The 26,270-nt window shown below is 34.4% G+C and overlaps 1 protein-coding gene across 50 annotated transcripts in view; it reads left to right on the top strand.

The window, feature by feature from the left end:
• nfia (nuclear factor I/A) overlaps nt 1–26,270 on the top strand; it is a 219,945-nt gene that overhangs the window by 191,187 nt on the left and 2,488 nt on the right. For 31 of the 50 annotated variants that reach the window (XM_087302823.1, XM_087302815.1, XM_087302799.1 and 28 more), the window contains 3 exon segments: nt 5,615–5,793; nt 8,233–8,398; nt 9,695–9,786. In XM_087302823.1, the coding sequence (XP_087158949.1) occupies nt 5,615–5,793; nt 8,233–8,398; nt 9,695–9,786 (437 nt within the window). 50 annotated transcript variants of the gene reach the window in all.

Raw genomic sequence — 26,270 nt, 5'->3', positions numbered from 1 at the left:
TTATGTACACCCCTGAGTATTATTTATAATAAATAGTAACAACGTTGGGTTACATACACAATCATAATATGTCCAAATTTCTTGCACAGACAACACTGCACCACTATAGCTAAATTCATTCATTATAGTTAAACTTACAAGCACTTGCATTACCTATGTTCAAATGAAATGCGTGTGTTTGTTCACATTTGCAAACTGAACCATTGTGTGGTCCGCTGCAGTCCTGCCTCTTCCCTGTGCAGGTTGTGTCTCAGCGGGTTCACTCCCTGCCGCAGTGCTTCATCCTGATCCAAAAGCTCACCTCCCAACACTCAAACCCTAAAACACACCACCACAAGAGCGTAAGACCCAGAACACCAAAAAGGGCAGGACAGAGTCGTTCATTCCATTTTTACTGTACATAAAATGGCAGTCATTCATTTCACCTCTGTAATAAAATTCCAATTTCACTTAGTCTTTGGTTTGCAAAGTCTAAATAATGTAAATATTCTATTATACACTGTAAAAAAATGTCAAAAGTCAAATTATTTGACCTTGAGCTTCCATTCGACCATTTGATGTTTAGAAGTTAAAAAACAAAAACCACTTTTATTGCCATTTTGGTGTAGTTTTAAGTGATATATTTTAAGTATTGGAGTTGGAAATTTTGGTACAAGCTGGTAATAAACTGCCAGTACCTTCACTGTTATTTTACAGACTTAAGTCTCTCTATTATATTTCTTATACAATATATTGTTTCAAACTACACCTTCCTTATAAATAACTCAATATATTTATTTGTATAAAACTTTTGTCAAACTGGTGTCTAAATTTCAGAAGTAGTGAATCACATTTGCATGTCAGTTTTATTGTATTATGGTTGGTCTATTTAATTTTTTTAATTATCTAAATTTCTTTTTTTGCACTTAATACTGATAAAAAAAATCCACATCAATAAGATTAATTAAATTAAAAATATATATATTTTTTAAAATCTGAATGGGCAAATAATTAAATTAAATGATATACATTGTAGGGTTGTCACGATACCATTAATTCACATTATGATACTATACCAGCAGAAGTATCATGATACCAAGTAGTATTGCGATACTGTAATTCATAACTCGAATCTATGAAATTAAGAAAATTGTCTGAAATACTATGTTTTAGATGTAATAATAGGCCTACTTGAATTAAATTCGGAATTTCCTTATTATTGAAAAGTATTTGCACATTACTTCACCTGAAATGCATTCATTTTTTTTTGTTTTTTTATTTTATTTTATTTTGTAGGTAACTGACCAAAGAAAAAAACATTAAAATAAAGATACAAATTATACCTAATGAAATTCATTACAAAAAGAGCAAATTAGGGTATATGAAGTGAAAGTTTTCTGTTGCTTTTTTGTTTTTTATATCAATTGTTTTTATTTTTATAAGTCTTAGTAATTAGTAAGAGTAATTAGTAATCCAAAGTAATTCAAAACTTCACTTTGTTACTTTTTAAGAGATTGTTGAGGTTGTTGTAGCTACTAAATCATATTGACAGGAACAGAAATAATCTGAAGCATCAGAAAACATGCAATAGGCTACCATAAAAGACGTGAACTCTACAAAGTTTTACAACCTTAAAGTGCTCCAGAGATTATTCAGATAAAATGGTCTATAGTTGCACAATTGTGTGAGTATTTTAGTGACTTTCCACATGCAACATTATCTATTATAGATAAAGCGGTAATGGCGATATTACCAATTACAAACTGCAGTGGGCACCCTCAGTATTTTGGAGCCATAGTATAACGATACTACCATAGTACCAGTAAACTGTGCAACTGTTTATGCACAGTTACAATGTTAGGATCATAAATCAATCACAACAAAATGAAATCGATTGACATGCACAGCTTGATTAAAATATACGTCTGACTGCTTGTGGTATTTTCTATATATATATATATATATATATATATATATATATATATATATATATATATATATATATATATATATATATATATATATATATATATATATATATGGTATTAAATAAATGCAAATGTACAGGGGGACCACATCTTGAACCAAAACTCCAAAACTCATACATATACTGTATCATCCTAAAACTTCACCTCCAACCCCCAAAAGCCCTAAAAACACCCCATCACTAGGACACAAGATGCAGAACGACACCAAAAGAAGGGCAAGACAGAGTCGTCCATTCCATTATTACTGTAAATACAATGGCTACATGGCAGCCACGGCGTCCAGAGTTTCCAGTCACCCTCCATTGACAGAGCCATAAATCACGGCCGGGGCTTAAGTGAATTACTGCAGCAGGGGGTTGTGCTTTTAACAATGTTTATGTAGTATCAGCTTACCATCTCTCCCGAAACAGAGCGAGAGATCCGAGAGAGTCTTATTAACTGGCCGGCGATACATCACAGCCTTAAAGACCCTCATCCCGCGCATTATACTAATAACCAATAACCGAATATTACCTCTATTAAGAGGCGGCTAATTAGATTGTGCCGGTTACAATTAAATACTTGATAAGGTTCGATCCATTAGAGGACTGTGGGAAAGGTGTGAGGGAGAGAGAACAGACGTGCTTTATTAGTGGTCGTGATGGCGAATGAGGACGCGGCCGGCAAGGCTTGCATGCTTTTTGGAGTGTTGTTGACTGAACAGCTGGTTGTTGTGCTTTGTTGCGAACAGGTGCGGGTATTGTGCGCCGTTCTAGACCTTTGGAGTTGGGAGTCGATGGTGTAGTTAATTTGTTGGGAACGACATGAAGAACAATGCGAGGGCTTGAAGGATGGACTGTGCAGCAATGCTTTCTGTTGTTGTTTTTTGTCAGTTGCAGTAATTACATTATACTGGAGTACTTTCAGGGTGAAAATGAACATTTAGATTTTGACCTTTTATTCAAAGTGCGACAACGTGATTCTTGATTTGTCAAAAATTTTGCAAGGTTATATATATTTACAGTGCAAGACTAAAATAGTTTTAATAAAATGCTTCTAATAATTTAATTATTTTGTTTTTGCCGTGATTACAGTACATGTTATATTACTGGTTATTTTGCAGGATACTAATATCAAGTCAAAGTCAGCTTTATTGTCATATCAACCACATGTTCAGGACATACATGCTATATTAAGCTTAAAGTGTCATTAAAGGCTTAACTCGGTTAGTAAGAAAATGTTATTGGACAACAGTAGTTTGGTCTGTAGCCAATTGGAGAAAAAACAAGAGATGGTATTTGACCCAAAGTGTATAGGTGACCATCGTCAAGTGGTTGTCCTATTACTCAGTCAGAGACCTATAAGTACTTGGGCATTTACATTGACAGTTCTTTAACATGGAAGACACACATATAGTGGGTTTGCTCTTGTTTACACCAGAGATAGTATTTTTTTTATGGAGTTACGTCTTTTTGGAGTTAACAAGGAGCTTATGATGTTGTTTTAGAAAGCTGTTCTTGAAAGCATTGTTAGATATGGTATCATATGTAAGTTGATATATTTATTTATGATATATATCTATTTATGATAAAAACCTAAGTTGATGCATCTCTTAAATACAGGATGGAAAATTGTTGGGCAAGATGAATGTGAACAATGAGTCCCTAAATGTAGGTTGAATCGATGGAAGAAATATTTTGTCCCAGTTTCAGTGGTTTTATTTAACAAGAGTTTATCTCAGTTAGCATGAGAATTATTGTAACTACTGTATTTTGTATTGTTTTTATTGTTTGTTTTTATGGAATGTCTGCAGCAATATGGTGTTGCCCATAACAAATTACCTGTCAAGGACAATAAAGTTTACTACTACTACTACTAAACATGTTAAAACCGCTTTTAATCCAAGCAAACTAATATAAATGCTAAATAAATACTAAATAAAAGACTTTCCTCTGAAGACAAAATAGCTTGGGATATACACACACACACACACGTTCATATATGTTCCTTAATGTAACCAGTCGTGTTTTTGTACATGTGTTCACTTCAGCTATACTGCCGTGTTCTGTTTGGTGTCTTGTTTTTAGCTTATTGTGATTTTGGTTGTGTTTTAATTTATTGTTTTGTTTTAATGCAGTGTAGATGAAGTTAAACTTGGCTAAAGGGGTTAAAAATGTCAAAACCGCTTTTAATCCAGCTAAACTAAAATAAATAAGGATTTTCTCATGAAGACAAAATAATATAAGAAATACTGTGAAAATGTCTTTGCTCTGATAAACATAGCTTGGGATATACATGTTATAGATGTTCCCTAATGTGAGAAGCAGCATCTTTGTACATACATTCACTTTAGCTATACTGCTGTGTTCTGTTGGGTGTCTGTATAGACGTCTTGTTTTCAGCTTATTGTGATTTTGGTTGTGTTTTTATTTATTGTTTGGTGTCAGTGTAGTTTAGATAAAGCTAAACTTGGTTAAAAATGTTAAAACCACTTGTAATCCAGACAAACTAAACGATATAGAGATTTTCTCATGAAGACAAAATATTATAAAAAATACTGTGTAAATGTTCTCGCTCTCATAAGCAAAGAAATTGAAAAATAATAACAAATAGTAACAAATCCAAGTACGCATCTTTGAATCCTTTTTTTCAGTGAATCTGTTATGTTTTGTATTATGATTCGGCAATTAATTCAATCTGAAAATAAAATTCAGTCATGGATCCTTTCATAAGATCTCATAATAAAGTCTATTCATATTTATAATGCTGTTAAACTTGAACACATTTTCAAATTACGCACACTTACAACACTACTGGAATCAATTCAGTGTTTTTAAATAGTGTTCTTGTCTCTTTTCATTGACTGCAATAATGCATTTCCATAGTTATTAACCTCATAACACTGTTTGTAATGCTAGAAAACAATAAATAAACTTGTACATAAACTCTTTTGGAAAAAATAACTAATAATTGTTGTTTTTATTACTATACTTACAGTATACACTGCTGTGGGAATGTTTCTAGTACAATCGCTATTTTGTCAAGTCAATGACGATAATGTTTTTTAATATCTGAGATTTCAAAAAAAAAGTGCAAGTCTTGATTATGAACCAGTCCCAGCAAGCATTTTTTGTTTTTAAAAGATGTCTGATAGATGTTTAATAGACGTCTAAACGTAGTCGTCTTGGCTAAAACAAGGCTAAATGTGGGCTGTCAGTAAAAATCTAATAGACGTCTAAGAATAGGCCAAAACTAGACTAGTCCTCAAATAAACAGAAATGAATGACTACACATATAAAGTCTGTCTAATCTGTTTATTTGACGACTAGTCATGTTTTGGGCTAATCTTAGACGTCTATTAGATTTTTGCGTATTTAGCCTTGTTTTATTTAGCCAAGCTGTCTAAATTTAGATGTCTATTAGACATCTATTAAGCACAAACTGTTTACTGGTGTTTGACACTTCCTCAAGTCCCTCAGTATCCACCTATGATTGTGTGTATGTGTGTGTGACTATTTTAATCCAATAAACTCTCCAAAAACACTCTACTTCTGTACCGTGTGTGCAATACATCCCCATCTGCATGATCACTCCAATCCACCACCCAAACATCCACAAGTCTCTTCACGTTTCCATCTGACCAAACTCTTGTCTTTGTCCTCTTCCAGCGAGTCCACACGCCACGCCGTCAAGTCTTCATTTCCCGACGTCGCCAATCATCCAGCAGCCCGGCTCCTACTTCTCCCACCACGCCATTCGCTACCACCCACAGGAGACGCTAAAGGAGTTTGTCCAACTTGTCTGTCCTGACAGTGGTCAGCAGGCTGGACAGGTGGGCTTCCTTAATGTAAGAAGCAGCATTTTTTGTTCATACATTGACTTCAGATATACTGCCATGATCTGTTTTGTGTCTAAATAAATGTCCTGTTTTTAGATTATTGCAAAATTTTGGGTGTGTTTTGATCCGTTGTTTAGTGTTTAGTGCAGTGTAGATGATGTTAGAATTGTTAACGGGTGTGATAGGATGGATAAAATTATTATTTCCTTTGGAAATGCTCTTGAGATTAGCATCCTGGCTTGCTTCAGTCCTAAAAGTGGTTACATTAGCCGCATTTCCACTGTCGGGCCAGTGCGAGCCAGGGCTTTTATGTGGAGGGCACGGGCCAATCACTGGAGAGGTTGAGCAGTGAGGCTGAAATCATGTCGCATTTCCACTGTTGTGCTAATAACTCGCAGAGTGGCACACAAACCCCGATTGAAAGCTAGTTTCTGATGGTTTTACTCACCCCAAAAATGCAATGTTTGCACAATTTGATTAATAGTGTCATATCCAAATCATGTATAAATAATATTTCAAAACTCCTTCGCTGTTTATTGGTTTTAGAAAATATATAAAAACCTTCAGATTTGTAAAATGAAAGTTCAAAATGGCTTAAATGGTTTCATTTATTTGTATTGTAATAGCTTTTGTTTGTTTTATATTAGTTTATTTATTTAATTAGTTTTTCTTATATCCGATATTTATAATACTTTAAATGATTTCAGTAGCCTATAGCTTATTTTATCTAGACCTATGACACTACAAAAGTGGACACGTAATTTGTAAAGTTTTATGTCTTTCTGTTGTATTCATATTGTGTATTATCTCTGAAATAAAGAAAAAAAGAAGCCACTCGCGGCAACGACAGAGCTGTGAATAGAGCGCTCTTTCAGACGGTTTTTCACACACACACACACACACACACACACACACACGCATCTAAACGCACATGTTTCATCCACAAACACACCATTTAAACTTGACAAAAACTCTCGACAACTGAAAGTTACTGGCTGCTGTGTCTTTAATGTGGTATAAAGATTATTATGTCTTATTGAAACATCAAGGAGGACGCAGCAAAGAAATATCACTTATTAAATTAAAACTACTTTAATTATTATTTTATGCAACTGCCTTACATTTAAAAGGGAAACATAAAGGCAATCTTAAGCAAAAGGCCCCTAGTCTACTATAAGGTGTTTCATGGAATATCTTAAACTGACCAGTTATTTTTTATTGCATGTACTGGTGCGTGATGGGAAAACTAGTGTAATGACAGGGTACACCATCTTGCAAACTCCACCTCTGCCTTCACTTTGCCCCCTCTTTGGTTTAAGTTATTTGGCGGGCCAAAACTGGCCAGCTACTGGCCCAGAGAAAGTCCCACTTTTGCGCATATTTCCCAAATGATGTTTAACAGAGCAGGGACATTTTCACAGTATGTCTGATCATTTTTTCTTCTCATTAGTTTTATTTCGGCTAGAATAAAAGCAGTTTTAAATTTTTTAAACACTATTTTAAGGACAGAATTATTAGCCCCTTTAAGCCATATTTTTTCAATAGTGTGCAGAACAAACCATCATTATACAATAACTTGCCTAATCACCCTAACCTGCATAGTTAACCCACTTAATCTTGCTAAGCCTTTAAGCTGTATAGAGGTGTCTTGAAAAATATCAAGTCAAATATTATATACTGTCATCATGGCAAAGATAAAATAAATCAGTTATTAGAAATGAGTTATTAAAACTATTATGTTTAGAAATGTGTTGGAAAAATCTTCCCTGCGTTAAACAGAAATTGGAGAAAAACATGAACAGGGTGCAAGTATTTCAGGGGGGCTAATAATTCTGAATACAACTATTTTTTAACAATTTCAAAAAAACTATTTTAGAGTAATCTAACTATTTCATCTAAAAGTTACAAAGCATTATAAATATCCTCCACAAAATCTCCACATGTTTTTGTTTTTTTTTTCTATCTGGGATGACTAATAAATCCTAATCTCTGAGACCCCAAACTCTGGTCACAGTGACGTGGCCCTGACGGCCAGTGCTTTGGCTCATAGATTATGAACTGTGAAAAGCGCACAGCAGCAGAATATTTTTTTTTTATGACTGGAAGCAGTGAAAAATAGCTGAGCAGGTGGTTCTTCTGCACACATGTGTGAGATGCTGTTGTTGTGCCTTCTGGTCATATGCGTCCAGAAGGTCATATTTTTATTTTATGCTCTGTAAAATTCTGAAATATTATTCAAATTTATTATAACCATTTTTTTTACTGAATGTATTTTAAATTGTATTTATTTCTGTCAACCAAAGCGATGTTTCTTCAGTCTTTAGTGTCACATAATCCTTCAGAAATCATTTTAATATTCTGTTTTATCATGATCCATTATTATTGGTACTTAGTAATAAATATCAATACATACTCGTGATTCTCATATGTCCTGTCCATTGTCTCCAGCCCAATGGGAGCAGTCAAGGGAAGGTGCACAACCCGTTCCTGCCCACCCCGATGCTGCCGCCCCCTCCACCGCCCCCGATGGCGCGACCCGTTCCTCTGCCCGTGCCAGACTCTAAACCTCCATCCACCTCCACTGACGGAGGAGGAAACTCACCCACTTCACCCAGTGAGTGTCTGACCTCTTGTATGACCAGTCATCTGATGCCACACACAACACTGACTAAAGGTAGAAATCAATATGGATGCATTATACACTGCAGGCATTATATTTTTGAAAAGCACAGGTAGGTAGATAGATAAGAGAATGAATGGACAGATAGATTTATTATAATTATTTTTATTTATTATTTTTGTTTATTAGCCGTCATTTTTTGAAAGCTGTTAGCTCTGTCAGCACATTTTGATTTTAAAAATACAGACAATATTAATATAATCGACATTGTCAACTGAACTAACAATAATTATAAACACTAATAATAATACAATTTAATCAGTTAGATTGAATAATAAATATATATGATAGATAGATAGATAGATAGATAGATAGATAGATAGATAGATAGATAGATAGATAGATAGATAGATAGATAGATAGATAGATAGATAGATAGATGGATGGATGGATGGATGGATGGATGGATGGATGGATGGATGGATGGATGGATGGATGGATGGATGGATGGATTCTAAACTGACAGACAGACAGATTCTAGACTGACAGACAGACAGACAGATTGATTGATTGATTGATTGATTGATTGATTGATTGATTGATTGATCAGATAGATTCTAGATAGATAGATAGATAGATAGATAGATAGATAGATAGATAGATAGATAGATAGATAGATAGATAGATAGATAGATAGATAGATAGATAGATGGATGGATGGATGGATGGATGGATGGATGGATGGATGGATGGATGGATGGATGGATGGATTCTAAACTGACGGACGGATTCTGGACTGACAGACAGACAGATTGATTGATTGATTGATTGATTGATTGATCAGATAGATTCTAGACTGATCAATAGATAGATCAATAGATAGATAGATAGATAGATAGATAGATAGATAGATAGATAGATAGATAGAATGTGTGCCTATGTTATAATTGTTTAATTGTGTGTGTTCTATAATTAATCATTATTGGTATTGAATTATTAAAACCTTTACTGTGTCATGTATAATGCATGTTGTTTATATTCTAAATAAATACGAGCAATATTAATGTCATAAATAAGTGATCTGTAATATATATTTGAAACCGTACACGTGCTCGATTCAGAACGTCAGCGTGTCTCGGGTTTCTCAAGTGCGTGTAAGCTTATCTACAGTGCTTTTCCTAATGAATAGAATTTCCCATCAAACATGCGCAGTGTCCATATCAAGCCAGCTGTCCTGCTGCCGATACAATATTGATATTAATTTTGTGTGTGTGTGCTTAATTCTTACAGCCTACTCCACACCGAGCACGTCTCCCGCTCAGCGTTTTGTCAGCGTGGGCCCCAGAGACCCCAGCTTTGTAAATATCCCTCAGCAGCCTCAGGTGAGCACACATCCCAGAATCCCTCCAAGTCCATCAAGAGCGCTTGCTGTCTGTCATAATGGGCTTTTCAGCGCAGTTATGCCAGCTCGTATAACTCACTGTGAGAGCTCACAGCTGATTTATTGTGTGTAACTGGCATGTTCAGGCTTAGATTCAATGATGCAGTGGTCGCAAACTTGATTTATACCCCTCCAGCACACGATTAGTCGTCATATGATACAATTAATAATTTAACAAGCCGTTAATCTTCAGTAAACATTTGTGCAACGTTTATTCAACATATTTAATACAGAACCTGAGAAACTGGCTCATAAAAAAGCAGCATTTACTCAAGTGAATGTGTTTTGTGCTATGTCCTCATGCTAATTTCTCTGTCGGATCTGGATTATGATGCACTATGATGAATGTTGAGAAAATGTTGTTTAAACGTTCACCAGTTGAAGTCACTGAATGAGCGATGCCTTAGTAAAGGGTTAGTTCACCATATAAAGGGAAGTTATGGTGTTAATTTTTTCACCCTCCTATCGTTTCAACCACCTGAGCCCTTCAATTCTCTTCAGAACACAAATTTAAGATATTTTAGATTAAATAAGAGAGCTCCCTCATCCTCCATAGACTGCAAAAGTCCTGGATCATCCAGAAATGTACCAAAAATAACCTCAAAACAGACTGTAATGCTAATGCTATAATGTTTCAATGAGGATATAATTAAGCTACGGAAATAAAAACAACTTTTTCTACAGTTTCTTCTCCTTAGTGTCAGTATAGGGGCACATTCTCTGCATGAGAGACTTCCTTTGTTTTAAACTAACAACTGAGGTCAGCCCTATGTCAGCTAGGGGTGTAACAGATTATGTAAACTTGTAACGATCACTTAGAGATCGCCTCTCACACGTCATTCAGATCGCATGTATGAAAGCATTTAGGCTTTTCTGTAAAATATAATGATGACGAAAGAAGTTGTAGTGGGTTATTTAGTATGTGGTGTGTTTCATTAATGGTGTTTTTGTGACATTACTTGTTTGGCCTGCGTCAATGCATTCAGTGTAAGCTGCACGATTATTCATTAAAAGATTGGGATCTCAACACCCACGCAAAATAAACTCTAAATGATGGTGATTTGCATATGTTTATTACTGCTTTGAATCGCTGCATTCAAATCTGAAAACTCAAAAATCAAGAAAGAGATGGAGTCCTTAGTCTTTTGAGTTAGTTATGAAATTACAAACAGTCAAATAACACAGAAGTGCTGGGATAACAGATAATAGATAAAAGCATTGATGTTTATTATGGGTGTGAAGAGACGCTTACTCCACGAAATGACAAAAGACACGAAATTGGGTTCACGAGAATGACACGAGACGACATTCTTACACTATTTTTAAGAAATCGTCTTTTATTCAACTGAAGAAAAAAATCACAAATTACAAAACTGTTTAAGTGCTTTTTATATCAACTTGTAATGAACGTTATTTTACTTCTATTTTAATTAATTCTATGGAGCAAAGGGCATGCAAACAGTGCACAATATTTTGCTAATAGTCTATGTAAATGGAAAATAGTTTTTTAATAATTTTTAATATTAACAAAATAATTGCTAATATATGAATGGAAAATAGATTTTAATTTACTGAAAAAAATCACAAGCTGCAAAACATTTTAGGTGCTTTTTTAATGTAATGAATGGTATTTTACTTCTATTTTAATTAATTCTATGCCATAAAGGACATGCAAACACTATATTTAGCTATGAACTCTAAGTGCAACTCCGAGGCCTTGGTTGGCAGGTGTGTGCAAAGCACTTGATTTGCATTCAAATCCAATCCTGCCTCCAATCATCAATGCTAATTTCGCCCTCATGTTCCATGATAACGTCACAACTTACGAGACAACTTTTTACCTCGACGAGACATCTTGTCGTGATTTAATCTTGCGAGATCTTGTCATACGAGATCTTGTCACACCCCTAATGTTTATGGTAAAGATTAAAATCACTGTCGCATGCATTAAACAACTCTCAAAATTTTTAATTGTAGGCAGCAATTACATTATGTAACCAATAGGTGGCGACAACCAGCCATCAAAAATATGCCACTGAATAATTCTAAAAAAAGGACACATCTAACGATGAAATGTGAAGTTTAATGAGTGAATAACTGAATCCTTTATTGAAAATTAGACTAAAAATAAATATACGTTAAAAATTAGAGTCATACATTTAGGATAATCAGCAACAGTAGTAGTACAATTTGTCTTCATTTTATTTTTAGTAAACTTACAGGTTCTAAGTTCTGTTTGTTAAAACCAAAAGTGAATTGCAGTACTGTTTTTGTAATCAATTGAAAGCAAATTACATTTGCCTCCTCCTCTTTTGGGCTGATCTGAAAAACGGTCCTTCCGTGACTAAAAAACCTTTACATGATCTGAACCACGAGATCCGTTACACCACTAATGTCAGCAAAGTGAGAGATAATGAGCTACATATTTTAGCTATCCTTGTGAATACTCTGAAGCTATAAGTGAAAAGTTAAACGTTCAAGTGCAAGTACATTCCGACACTTGTGCCATAAATAAAACCAACGCATGTTCATTAAAAAAACAAACAGAAACGAGCAGCTGAACTTCAAGGCATTTAAAGCCCACACTATTTAACCCCTGCTTTTAATGTATTCACAAACGGACGGCAGGATCACCCTGTTCATGTAAATGAACTTGTGTTTGTTTTTTCGCAGTTGTGTAAATGCTAATGCGTCTCGAAACGCCGTCTGTAACCTTAATCGTCACACACACGTACCTACAATGACAAATGCAGCCTGTGCTGCCACCTGCACTCACGCAAACAGACCAAAAAGAGCATCGGTTTCCTCTGTATACGCAGCTATAACACACACACAGAAACACTCAAGACTGGATTGGATCAGAGAGGTTGTGTGTGTGTGTGTTATATGTCCGGAGGCCTGCAGCAGCCTCCCATCGATTTATTGACTGTGTCGCAGGCCGCAAGACACGCATCCCCCAGTAGAATGGAGGCAGGTGTTTGTCAGGCCGGCTGGGAGGAGAGCGGGGGGTTGTTATTATTTATTGTTTGTATTTATTTATTACTCCTACCCGCCTCCGCCTCCCCTTCTCTCTCTCTCTCTTTTGCACTGTGCTCTGTCTTCTGTCTTCTCTCCATCACCTTTTCCTCTCTCCCTTCCTGATTTCTTTCTTGCTTAGGTGGTGGTTAAGGGTTTTAAGTATTTGCATTTAAAGGTTGATCTTTATGTCTGTTCCTATTCTTTTAGTCAATATGAAGGATTGTTAGAGATTTGAAAAATATATTTAAGAACAATTCAAGTCAAACAGGACTTAAATCAATTTGTTTCCTTTAGTTTTTTTAAGTGTTTATTAGTGCATTGCAAAAAGCAGTATGACATAAATAGTCAACTTATAAAAGACAAATAATACAAACAAACAAAACGATAATAAACTATACTGTGCATTAGAATACAAAAATGTATGTTTGTTTGATGTTTTTTCTCTTTTGTACCACACTAACACTTTTGTTTCCAAACCAATGTTGTGCTCGTTATTAAATAATAACAACTAGTTACAGTTACTAGTTGCTTCATTCAAAAAGTAACTCGATTTGTCGATTACTTACACCCAAATGTAATGCGTTTCTGTTAAAAGCAATTTTTTAAGTTTCTTTTCCAAAGAACATTTGTAATGCTCCCATTCATAACATCACTTAAGTGCAGCATGGAAAATACACTGTTGATCAGCTTCACAGTTTTCATTAATTAGCATTTTCACAACTAAATCACAAGGCAAACCAAAACAAAAAGTCATTTTTAAACACTAATTTATTTAAGTCAGACCAGCAGCACAAAAAATGAAATATCACTAGGTGATAAACAAGCTTAATAAAATATTCAGAAACAAAAGAGCAAAAAATAAAGTTACTTCAGCATCATAAAAATTTGTATTTAACCCTTAAACATGTTCCTTCACAGCTTGAGTATGAAAGTAGCGACACTATCCAACAACCTTTATGAAATAAAAAAGTAATCTAAATTCATTATTTTTCTTGTCGGCTTAGTCCCTTTATTAATCCGGGGTCGCCACAGCGGAATGAACTGCCAATTTATCCAGCAAGTTTTTACGCAGCGGATGCCCTTCCAGCCGCAACCCATCTCTGGGAAACATCCACAAACAGATTTGCACACACACTCATACACTACAGACAATTTAGCCTACCCAAATCACCTGTACCGCATGTCTTTGGACTGTGGGGGAAACCGGAGCACCCGGAGGAAACCCACGCAAAGGCAGAGAGATTACATGCAAACTCCACACAGAAACGCCAACTGAGCCGAGGTTCGAACCAGCGACCTTCTTGCTGTGAGGCGACAGCACTTCCTACTGCGCCACTGCCTCACCCGTAATCTGAATTATCATTCAGAATCAATTTGGTGAAACATAACAACCATATATTTTATGCATTCTAAACCTAACAAAAACATAGCAGCTGCTCAAAAATCTAATCGATGAGCAGTTTCAAACTAACCACAAATTAAAGGTGGTATGTCAACAACTAATGGAAAGTAAGCTGTGTATATTTAAAGCAAAATCTGCTGTTGTATGTTTAACAATAAAAAATAATCACAGCATTTTTCTGAGCAATACAACACTATACATTTAAATAGCATGTTTTGAAATATATCAGAAATTTGTCTACTAAACTTATCAATTTTGTTATACAGGTAACAAATATGTGGTTATTTATTTGAAACAACAAACATAGTAGTATTAGTAATAGTGATTAATGATAGTTATGTTAACAGTCCCTCGGTCTCTCTTGCGCGCGCACTTGGCCTCTCTCGCGCACACCTGGACTCTGCTTTCGCTTTACTTACAGTTTTTCCAGTCTGGCCCCTCGTACACGAAGCATCTTCTTTACAGTGGTTGGTTGGCATCCACCAATCCCACAATGCGTCGCTGCTGTAAACAAGAACATGTATGCTAGACTGCAGCCAAAATGAATTAATTTACCAAGTAATGGACAAACGCATCATATTGTAACTTATTTATATTTTCTATATTTAGTTAATATATTTAAAAAGTAATGCGTTACAGTATTAGTTACTTTCAAAAGTAGTGCCGTTACTAGTAACGTGTTATTGCCCAACACTCAAAACACTTTTATTTCACTCTTGCCTAGTTTGTTTGTGCATTTGTAACTCTCTCGAAAATGGTTTGTTTCTGTTTCCTTTTGTCTTTATTTTTGTTTGCTACACACTAAAATATGACTGTGCTAAATTTATTATACAGTCATTATGCAAACAGCAACTTTATAATTTAGCAACATGACTCGTGAGACAATTGCATTCCTTTTTAAACATCGAGGATTTTTGCAAGCTACTTTTTATCATTGTATAGAATCGGGGCCATACTGTAGTCATTAGCATTGTTTTTCTTTGATCTGGTTTGTTACATGCTAACACTCTCAAAAAACAATTTCCATCAACTTTTGTCTCTTTTCCTTGTAAAATTAACACCCAAAGAAACTTAAAAATGTTTTTTTTTTGTCTGTAGCACTCTCAAACCATTTTGTTTGTACTTTTTGTTACAAACACAGTAACACTCTTTAGTCCCCTTGTCTTTGTTTACAACTCTCAAAACAAACCATTTTGTCTGTTTGTTTTTTCCTTTAAAAATAACACTCACAAACTCTTGTTTGCCCCATTCTGTTTTTTATTTGTAACACAACTTTTAAAACAATTTTGTTTCAGTCCCACTTTTTTCTTTGTAACCCTTACACTTTTAAACAAACTTGTGTTGCATTCTCCTTTCTTTATTTTTGCTTGTAACCTTCACTCAAACAAACTATTTACTTTTTAATTTTGTTTGTTTGTTATCATGTAACTATGCAGATCATCAAATAAACACCCTAATTGTTGTAAGCAGTTACAAAAAGAAAACACTTTTACTTCAGGAGGCAGCTTTTGAAGTGAAATCTTTCATCAAAGTTAACTGAAAACGTTGCACAATATTCAGTCTTGTCTTATGACAACTTTGACGAGTTTTTAATCCACTTTAAATGTTAACTACTATATATATGGCTTGCGTCTGGAGGCCATCGCATCACACTTTAAATCCTTAAGGATTTTCCGCAAGCTACTTTCTGTCATCCTATAGAAACGAGGCCCGTGTACTTCTAATATCAGCTGCGAGAGACGTCGCCTACTGTGCCAGTGAACTCTTTGGGGCTCCGTCTAGCCAGACAGCGATTGGGACCGCAGGTTTATATTAAAGCCCTGTATGAGTCTCAGACGGGCCATATTGACGAGCCTGTGACCCCACGGCAGGGTTCGGTCGCACCATTTCATTGGTCTCATAAGCTGGTGTGGACCACCCCGGGGCGGGCAGGACAAAAGTTACCCGTGGCGGCCGGCGTGTTTCGGTGGTGGGGTACAAAAGAAAGCCAAAGTGACGGGCAGACAAGAATGATATGACCCAAACTGTAAACATTCCTGGCGGGCCGGCCATGGTAACCGGGCAGAGAGCGAGAGACGGGACGGTATGATGGAGGGCTCTGGCAGGGGAGGGGGGACGGGTGTGAAAGGGAAGGGTAGTGGGAGGGTGGCAGAGCCTTGGGGGTTTGCTGCCATGGGAGCTGTTGGCGCTTGCCCTCTCAGATGGAGAGGTTGGCACCACATGCAGAGATAGATATATGGACGCGGATTTGGGATCAGAAGTGGTGCCTTTTCAGGCTGAGGGGCCACTTTGTAACCTAATGGATTTAAAAGGCAGCTAAAAAGATATTGCAATAAAAAAAATCAAAAGATTACTGTATGGCACAAAAAATGCAAGTTATATATAAAAATATAAGTAACTAGGGATGTTTAAAGAAGAATTTGTGATATATTTGAAGACATTAAGTGAGATGAAAAGCCAAAAAACATGTTATTTATATTCTTCATTAGTGGATTTTGGTTTCATATTTTGAAAACTTTTACTTGTTAATTTTTGTTATTTTATGTATTTGTGTATGTATTATTATTATTATTGGTAACACTTTATTTTATGGTCCATTTGAGTATTAGTAGACTGTCTGCTTAATATATGATGATACTGCTCCTTTAACTGACTAACCCTAACCCCAACCTAACAGTCTATAATCTAATGAAAATTAGTTGACATGTAGAAAATTAGTTGATGCAATATAACTTAAATTCAACAAATGGACCATCAAAATAAAGTGTGACCTTATTATTAATGAGGATGGAAAGTAAATGTACATGTAAATTGATTGTTATTTCAGTCTTTTGTGTAATTAAAAAAAAAGTATGAATGCCTTTCTGCTATTGTTCAAGCATTGTTAATAATAATACAAAAAAGTATAAGTAATTTTTGACAAATTATGATGCATTTTTAAAATAAACATTTGTTACAACATAATTTACTTTATATTATAATTTTATGACAAAAATGTAACAATGAAATTTGTGTATATGTAAATATGCACATTGTGTATATTTTTGGCAAAAATGATATTGTACTATTGCATTATTCACATGCATTATATATAATATATCACAATTTGCATCAAAATGCATCAATAGCAGTGTTATATTATGTCTTAAACTCGATTCCTGGAGAGCCAAGGTGTGAGTTGGAGGTGGTTGGAGCTAAACTACGCAGAGCTGCGGCCCTCCAGGAATTGAGTTTGAGACCGCTGTTTTATGACAATCGTCACAATAAGTCATTTCTATATAATTACAAAATCTTATGTAAATTACTTTTATTAAATATCATATATTTTTATATAATAACAGCATATTTTTCATATTTATAACATCCCATAATATATAGTTAAACATCAATGCCATCATAAATTTGAATTTATTAAATGGGATAGCCCCTTGACATGAACCATCTCATTTTTGAGGGGGTCCCAAAGAAGTACATAAATCAAACAGAGTACAACACGTCATAACAAACATACACACTAAACAAAACAAACAAGGAGCTCACTTGCACACCTGCAACATTTCCCCTTAGTCTAAAGCAGTGTTTCCCAACCACGTTTCTGAAGGACCACCAGCTTTGGTCTCCTTAACCAAACACGCCTGATTCAGATCATCAGCTCATTAGCAGAGACTGAAAGACCTGTAATGGGTGTGACAGACAAGGGATACATGCAAAACATGCAGTGCTGTTGGCCTCCAGGAACGTGGTTGAGAAACACTGGTCTAAAGCCTAAGCAAACAAAAACATATACTCAAAAGTACAATTTATATAAAAATAATTAATAAGCATTTAAATTATTATAAATAATTAACAAAAAAATTAATTTGTAAAAATGCATGCATTCTGAAAAAAATTAATTAAATGTACTTCTATTATTTTTGCTATACTTCACATATATGTACTCAAAACTGAAATTCTGCATACATTTTTTTTAAATTAATCATAATATAACTCTAAATGTATAAATAATTACATAATTGAACCCAGTTCTGCTTACACACTTAACGAAACCCACAATCAATCAATCAATTCTCATCAATAAAGCACAAATACTGCATACTCGAGCATGCAGAGGCCTGTAATCAGTGTTTAATCGTGCGGTGTTCAGAGCCTGCAGGCTGACCTCGTCCCGCAGCAGTGCAGATAAAGCAATGATTCATAAACGCCGTTTTTAATCAGAACGCTCTGGGAGGAACTGAGTGTGATGAGGAGCGTAGATACACACACTCGCGCGCACACACACACAGAGGGAGGCAGTAAATCGGGCCCATGGAGGCCGGGATGAGAACGCAGGCACCCTTGGCTTTTATTCGTTTCCTATAAACGTTAGCATGCGGGACAGATAACATCAGTAATTGACTCTTGTCCTCCACGTCAATTTGCCATAGTTAAGCATCTGCGGAGACGTCCCCACAAAACACGCCTAACGATTATTACTCCAATTCATAATAAATGTTCATTCCGGAGACAAAGAAAACCCGAATAGCTGCAGGGAATCTGAGGCCTCCTTAATAGTGTTGTTTAAATAAATGAGCATTTAATGCTGACATGAAGATGACTTTTCTTGACTGTTGTGATGTATATCCAAGTGATATATCTCCCAGGTCTGGGTAATTATAAATATTGAATCATTATAATAATAAAAAGTAGTAATAATAATAATAGAAATGAAAATAACAGCATATCTGCAGGGTCTTAAAAAGCCTTAACATGTCTGAAATTTCAAAATCAAAATTTTAAGCTTAAAAAGTCTTAAATTCCCTAAAATTTCATTCATTATGTTCTTAAAAAGGTCCTAAAAAGTATAAACCTGTAGAAATCCTGAATATTAATAATAATAATAATAATAATTAGTTACCTAAAATAAATTAACTGACAAAATAACAACAAAATATGTTAACGTAGTTAACATATGTAAATATTTTATCATTTTATATAATTTATATAATATTTTATAATAAATAAATAAATAAATAAATAAATATATATATATATATATATATATATATATATATATATATATATATATATATATATATATATATATACATATTATAATTTACATTATCTAATATTTTATAATAGTTTAAATGTAGAGACATAAATTGTGTTTTATATTATTACATTTAATATATCATACATATCTAAAGTTTTATATAATAATATGATATGAAATATTTAATATTGATGATTAATGACATATAAATTATATATAAACTTAATTAATTTCAGGCCGTTTGATAAAGTAATATTGCTGCAGTCCATGCAACCTTGAAATGTCTTGAAGGATTTGGATGTAAAAATATGTGCGTTCTATATTTTTATATTGAAATATGTAGCGAAAGCTTGTATTGAATAGGTGGCTGTTACCTGCAGTACAGTTATCAGCCAGCGGTGGTGCTATTAACATGTTTCATAAGTTATTTCGATGTTAGTTTCAGTATGTTTGTATTAGGGATGTCTATAAGCTAGTGTGCTACAAAATTTGCATTTAGAAAGAAATAAAACTGATATAAACATCTAAATTTTGCATTTTTTCAAGTTTCATACTTCAGTTTGTCATCAAATCTTTCAAGTTTCATACTTCAGTTTGTCATCAAATCTTAATTAATCAAATGCTTTCTAGTTTCTGATGTGCCCGTCGCCTCCAAGAAGTGGGAATTATTTACTCTTATTTATTAACTTTTTTTGCCAACTCTATTTAAATTTCTATTTATAAACATATGGTTGATCTTCCTTACAATAATATTTTTGTTTTAATATATATGTTTTTTTTATGTTTTAACTGGGTCATTAGAAAAAAATTTGCCTTTAGGCTTGTGTAAGTCTGAAATTTTAATTGTTATGTTCTTAAAAAGATCTCTTAAAGTCTTAAACTTGCAGAAACCCTGAATAATAATAATAATAATTAGTATTATTATTATATTAACAATAATAATAATATTTTGAGTTACCTAAAATAAATAAACTGACAAAACACACAACAAAATACGTTAATATGATTAACATATGTAAATATAATTTTATATAATTTATATAACATATTTATATATTATCATTTATATTATCAAATGTTTTTGAATAGTTTATTAAATATACTGACTTAAAGTGTATTTTATATTATTAAATTTAAAATATTTTGCATATCTAAAGTTTTATATAATAAATAAATATTAAATATTTGATATTTATAATAAATGATATATAAATTATACATTAACCTATTTAATTTCAGTTTAAAGATAATATTTAACATTTTCATGTAGTTTAAGTTGATGTACTTGTGTCTGTGGCCTGCTATTGGTCGTTCTCATGTGATTGACACATTGCCTCCACCCTCATCCAAGCACACACGTCATCATTGAAGAGGGAGGTGCGGTTATTTTAGTCAAAGATTTCACAAAATAATCATGTGCAACAATAAATAATTCATAACAAACACTGCAGTGTTCAATACAATTGGCCTTTAGATCACCCCCAATGCATTTCCTCCTCAAGCCAGAAGAGGGCAGAGTGCCAGACTGCCAAAAACAGACACACACACATACACAAATTAATTACCCAAGATTGATTTCAGCTCCACACCCCAGAAAATCACCAGCTCCTCTTTCTGTCCTCTTGCGCACAAATCTGGAGGAAATACGGAGTGAGCGCTTCCCTCACACCTGCGAACGCTCTAATAATAAACACCATGAATATGTTTATATCCCCCTCAGGTGTGCGCTGTTTGTTTGGGGTCGTCTAATGGACTGCCGCGCTCCGCTTTTTCCTCCTTTGGTCTGATGGCCAAATGTAAATAAATAATGTAGTAAATGTCTGCGGGGAGCTGTACGGCGTGGCTGGGCGGTTTGGGCTGGAGATGGCTTTTATAAGCACTGCTCTCCAGGCCCGGGCTGGTTTGCATTACATGAGGCTGAATTCCTCTGAGATGACACTCATCCTCAGGCACTTTAGCGCGGCCGCTGACTCAGCACTCCTCCACCTGATGAGATTACGCCTGCCATTGACAGCCAGTTAAAGGAGCAGGCCGTGATTCTGTCGCTCCGGCTACTCTGATCGCTCCACTTTAATCTCTTACATGCTCCTCGCTCGCTGCGGTCCACACAACTTTTGAAGCGTCTCGAATGAGCAGGATGTAAAATTGAATGCGTTTATTATTTTTATATTGTCATATATAGCGAAAGCTTATATTGAAACGTTCGCTGTTGTTGGCTACAGTTCAGTTATCGGCCACCGGTGGTGCTAATAACGAAATTTTACGCATAAATGTATTCAGTTATTTCGATGTTAGTTTCAGTATGTTTCAGTTTTTCATCAAATGTTGACCAATCAAATGCTTTCCAGGGTCAGACGTGCCCCGCCGCCTTCTAGACGCTTCTCAGTTGCTTTCTTTTGATGCTCTTGAGCTCAACCACTCTCACTGGCAGAGCAGTGATTAAAAACAAAACACTATTGGCTGTTTTTTAAAAAGGAGAGGGGCTACTCTATGTCACGCTTTCTCTTCGCATTTCAATTGAAGTTACGTCAAACATTGAATAAAAAAGCACATTTTAAAGCACTTCCTGGGACCTTTAACATGTTTCAAAATTTTACGCATATATATTTTTAAGAAAAAAGTGCAACAGTAAAGATTTTGCCCCGGGACTCCAAATATGAATGATGGAGATGTTTTTAAATATGCTAGTGAGGATTGTAAAAAAAGAAAATGAAAATAAAAAATTGTTGTAAAGCACTTTTGTGTGTAAAGTTAAGAATCGAGTTGTAGTTAGCAAGTACATGAATGAATCATTTAGTCCAGTGTAGTGAACTAAATGAGATTCAAATGAATTAAATACAAATGAATTTGTGAATTAGCCACTTAGACTAGTTTGATAAAACTTTTTTTTTTTTTTTTTTTTGATCGATTGATTGAATTAAAAGATTAGTTTCGGTATAAATGATTTGGTCCCATGAAATGTTTTGTGGAGAGAATCTACCTATTCACTGAAAAAAAGATTTAAAAGATGATTTGTTGGCAAGTCAGTGAGAGTAGTTTGGTGAACTGAATCAGTGAATTTGAATGTAAAAATAAATTTCAATAAAATAATTTGTAATTGAGTCATTTAGACTTTTAGTGAACTGAATCATTTGATTCACTAAACAAAATAATATTCATAATTATTATTTATTTTCTAGTTATTCAGACAAGTTTAGTAAACTGAATCATTTGATTCATTGAAAAGATTAGATTTAAAAAATAGATTTGTTCATAAGTCATTCAGACGGATTCATTCATTTTGTATTCAGTTAGTCATTTTACTAGTTTAGTAACCTGAATCAGTTCATGAACTTAACATATCTGAGAACTGAATCAACTGATTCACCTGAAAGATCTATTTTACAGTATTGACGTACATTATTTATACTAGATTTTGTAAACTGATTTAATAAAAATAAATCTGATTATAAAAACTTTTTCACACAAAGTTGGCAAATATAAATTCAGAAGACTTGGAATTTCTGATGTGAATCACATTTATGGTCATTTTATAAAGTCGATAGCCTCAGTACAAGTCATTGTTCATTATTGATATCAGAATGGTCTTTTATGTTGCACAAAATAAGTCCTAGAGTTTTGAATGAAGCAGAGTTTTAGAGTGAACTACACCTTTAACTGAGTTTCAGTCCGTCTGTAAGTCTATTAACCGTTACCGTTGCATTTCATTTCCTCTCTCCTTCCTCTCGTCTCTCTGAAGTGTATTCGTGTGTATTATGTCTCTAGCAGATGTGCTGCAGTGTGTGTTTGCTGTGTGTTATTTGCATGAGTTTGTCCCCCGCCTCCGCCCTTCTCCTTTCACTACATTAATACAGCTTTCACCTTGAAGGCTTTCAAACGGGACACTAAGGCTATTGATGGGTTGACTACAGCTATCTATCCGTCAATTATAACCGCTGACGTACAGCCTTTAAAAATCAACTTCGCCTGCATCCAGAGGAATCCCATTTACTTTAGCCAATAAGCAGATCTGGTCAAAAAAAAAAAAAAAAGAAACAGTATTTTGGTGTTAAATGATTAACTAAATAATACAAATATTTAATAATTATTAAGCTAAATAATGAACTTAATATTTATATTACATTTTATTTATATATATATATATATATATATATATATATATATATATATATATATATATATATATATATATATAATGTAATAACCACATTAATTGTAATTGCAACATTTAATTACATTTATTTACTCATTTAAAAACTATAAACATTGATTATGTTAGAAATATTCCTAAAATGTATTAAAATTTATTTTCATTTTTAGAAAAATGTAAAATAAAAATAGAAAAAATTTAAACATGTAAATTTAAAGACTTCTTCAAAAGTTTATGAAGTTTTTGTTCTCAAAATGGATGACAAAAAAGTGTGAATTAAATACTGTAAATGTTTTCATGGTGGTTTATCATTCTTTTGAAAATTTGCTTTTTCAAATTAATGATTCATATAGTGCTAACATGAATCTTTAAAAGGCCAGGTTCAAAATTCATAAGGGAACTGAACATCTCAAAAGCCCACAATAACAATCCTTTACAAGGCAAATGCTAACTGCACAGCTAATGCTAACCGCAGGCCAGGACGTCATTGTAGTTGTATGGAAATGACTTAATCTAGTACAAATCCTTCCTGCCAGAACGAAACACAAATACACCAGTGTTGACTTTGTGGGCGACTTCATCCAAACTAAACCTTTAGGAAAATGACATTTCCTCTTAAAGAGACAGTTCACCCAAAAAATAGAAGATTTGCACTTTAGTCACCCTCAGGTCATTCAAGATTGGTTTTTTTCTTGAGTAGAACATTAAAGGAGATCAACAGACACTGGCACTTTTAGAGCCCCAAAAACAGATACAGGCAACACAAAATTAATTACCCACAACGTCTGAGAATACATTAAGGTGTTATGAAGTGAAATGATCGATCTGTGCTAAAAAATGAGCACAGTTTTCTTCGTTAAATTCTCCAAGCTTAAAATCAGCTATCCCACAATGCATCAGAAGTGATGCTTTTAGACTTGATGGTCGCTTCTGTTTTTTACTGCTATTTTACTTTAAGTATGAAATTATTGTAAATTATAAATATAAAACTTATTTTACTGTTAAATAAATCTGTATAATGATAATGAAAACAGATTTTAAAATGTTTAATCTGTGAAAAATAAATATCCGAAGCATTATCTCGATATTATCAGAATATCTCCTTTGTACTTGATTCTTTTCTCCTAATCGAGCTGCATTTGTAGCTGCGAACATGCGACTGTAATTTCAGCCTGGTTGTCCTCCGTCAGTCTGGATCAGTCTGTGCTGGTATCTGCAGACTAAATCATATCCGTCAGCACAGAGAAACACAAACCGGCGTCCGCAGGGTGACGGAGAATCTCGCGCGTCTCCTGAAGTCTCCTCAGGACAGAGAGAGAGAAAGTTTGAGCGCGGTCGAGCTCATAGACAAAGACACGAGGAAGAGCTGCACTGCAGCCGAGCGCACAAACTCCACAGTCAGCAACTTCTATTGATTAAAAACTAACCTTGCCGTCTCTGCGCTGCGCTCGCGGTGAGCTGGAGAATTTCAACGAGCCGTCCACATTTCCAAACTCACAAATCACATCACTCGCCTTCACTATAGCACTGCATTACTGTAGGAGGTCAAGCTTCATATTGTACGTCTAATGTACATTACATATATAATCAACTAAACAACTAAAAAGAAAAAAATTATATATATATATATATATATATATATATATATATATATATATATATATATATATTATAGGTGGACATAGATACATTTTTTTATCTAAATTAATCTCACTGTTAAATAATGCACATGTTTTTTAATGCAAATATATTAATTATATAGTTTTTTTTATACATAGTTTTATATACAAATAATGTTTTTTAAAAACTCAGACAAATTGAGTGTTACAACAATGAGCAGCTTATTTTTTTGCAATTATTTGGCAGTCCCCAACACTTGACTCTGATTGGCTAAAAACTCCCCAGTCTTAATTAATCACGACGTCTGATTGGCGGCCATATGTAATGTCCCGAGCAGTGGGCGGAGCATGAGAATCACAGCACGCGATGACTCCCCTCTCATGTTTATTCACAGCCGGAGCCGAAAAGTAGAAAAGAGTCCGAAAGAGCTGCGAGGCCCCTTGTCTTGCTAATGATAGTCACGTATACGGCCGTCTGGTTGTCCCTCGCAACCAGACATGATGTAACAGCAGGATGAAGTTGGACTCGGTGGGAGGAGGGAAGCTGAAAGGGGAGGAGAGCAGAAAGAGCGAACCACACTTGCTGGAAAACCTGAACAATGGAGCTCCGCAATCAATAAGGCCATTTCACTGAGGGATTACAGAGCAAACTTGTTCACAGACGCTTCTCTGCAGCTCCCTGTGACGGGGAGTGAAGCTGTGAAGGCATTCAGAGAGTCAAACTGCATCTTAACTTCTGAGACACCAGAAAAGAATGAGCGTTTTCTGCATGAGGTTGTAATGGAGATGCAGGCGTTCAGAGTTAAAAACACTGCACCAAAGGTTTATGCGCAACTCATTTTTCTAATATTCACAGAGGAAACTTGATATCATCCATTGTGAATGGATGGCTTGGAAAATGTTTTGATGAATAAAAAACTTAATCAACACACAATGGGAATCTTGCATAGTACGAGATCAAATTCTGTTTACTTATTAGACAACAATTAATAATAATAACTTTGTTTATATGAAAAAGAAATGAATTTTAAATAGAACAAAATACAATTAAAAATGTGACAAATATTATAATATTATAATTACTTTAAAAAAAAAAAAAAGGAATTAAACGTTCCTGTGATTAAAAGGAACATTTTCAGCATCATTATTCCAGTCTTCAGAGTGTGACATGGCCTTTCAGAAATCATCTCTCATCTCTCATGAA

This window comes from Danio rerio, chromosome 22, assembly GCF_052040795.2.
Source record: "Danio rerio strain M-AB ecotype USA chromosome 22, GRCz13ab, whole genome shotgun sequence".
In the NCBI taxonomy this organism is placed as follows: Eukaryota; Metazoa; Chordata; class Actinopteri; order Cypriniformes; family Danionidae; genus Danio; species Danio rerio.
The sequence above is the reverse complement of the archived record's forward strand: the minus strand, read 5'-3'. Positions and strand labels throughout refer to the sequence as shown.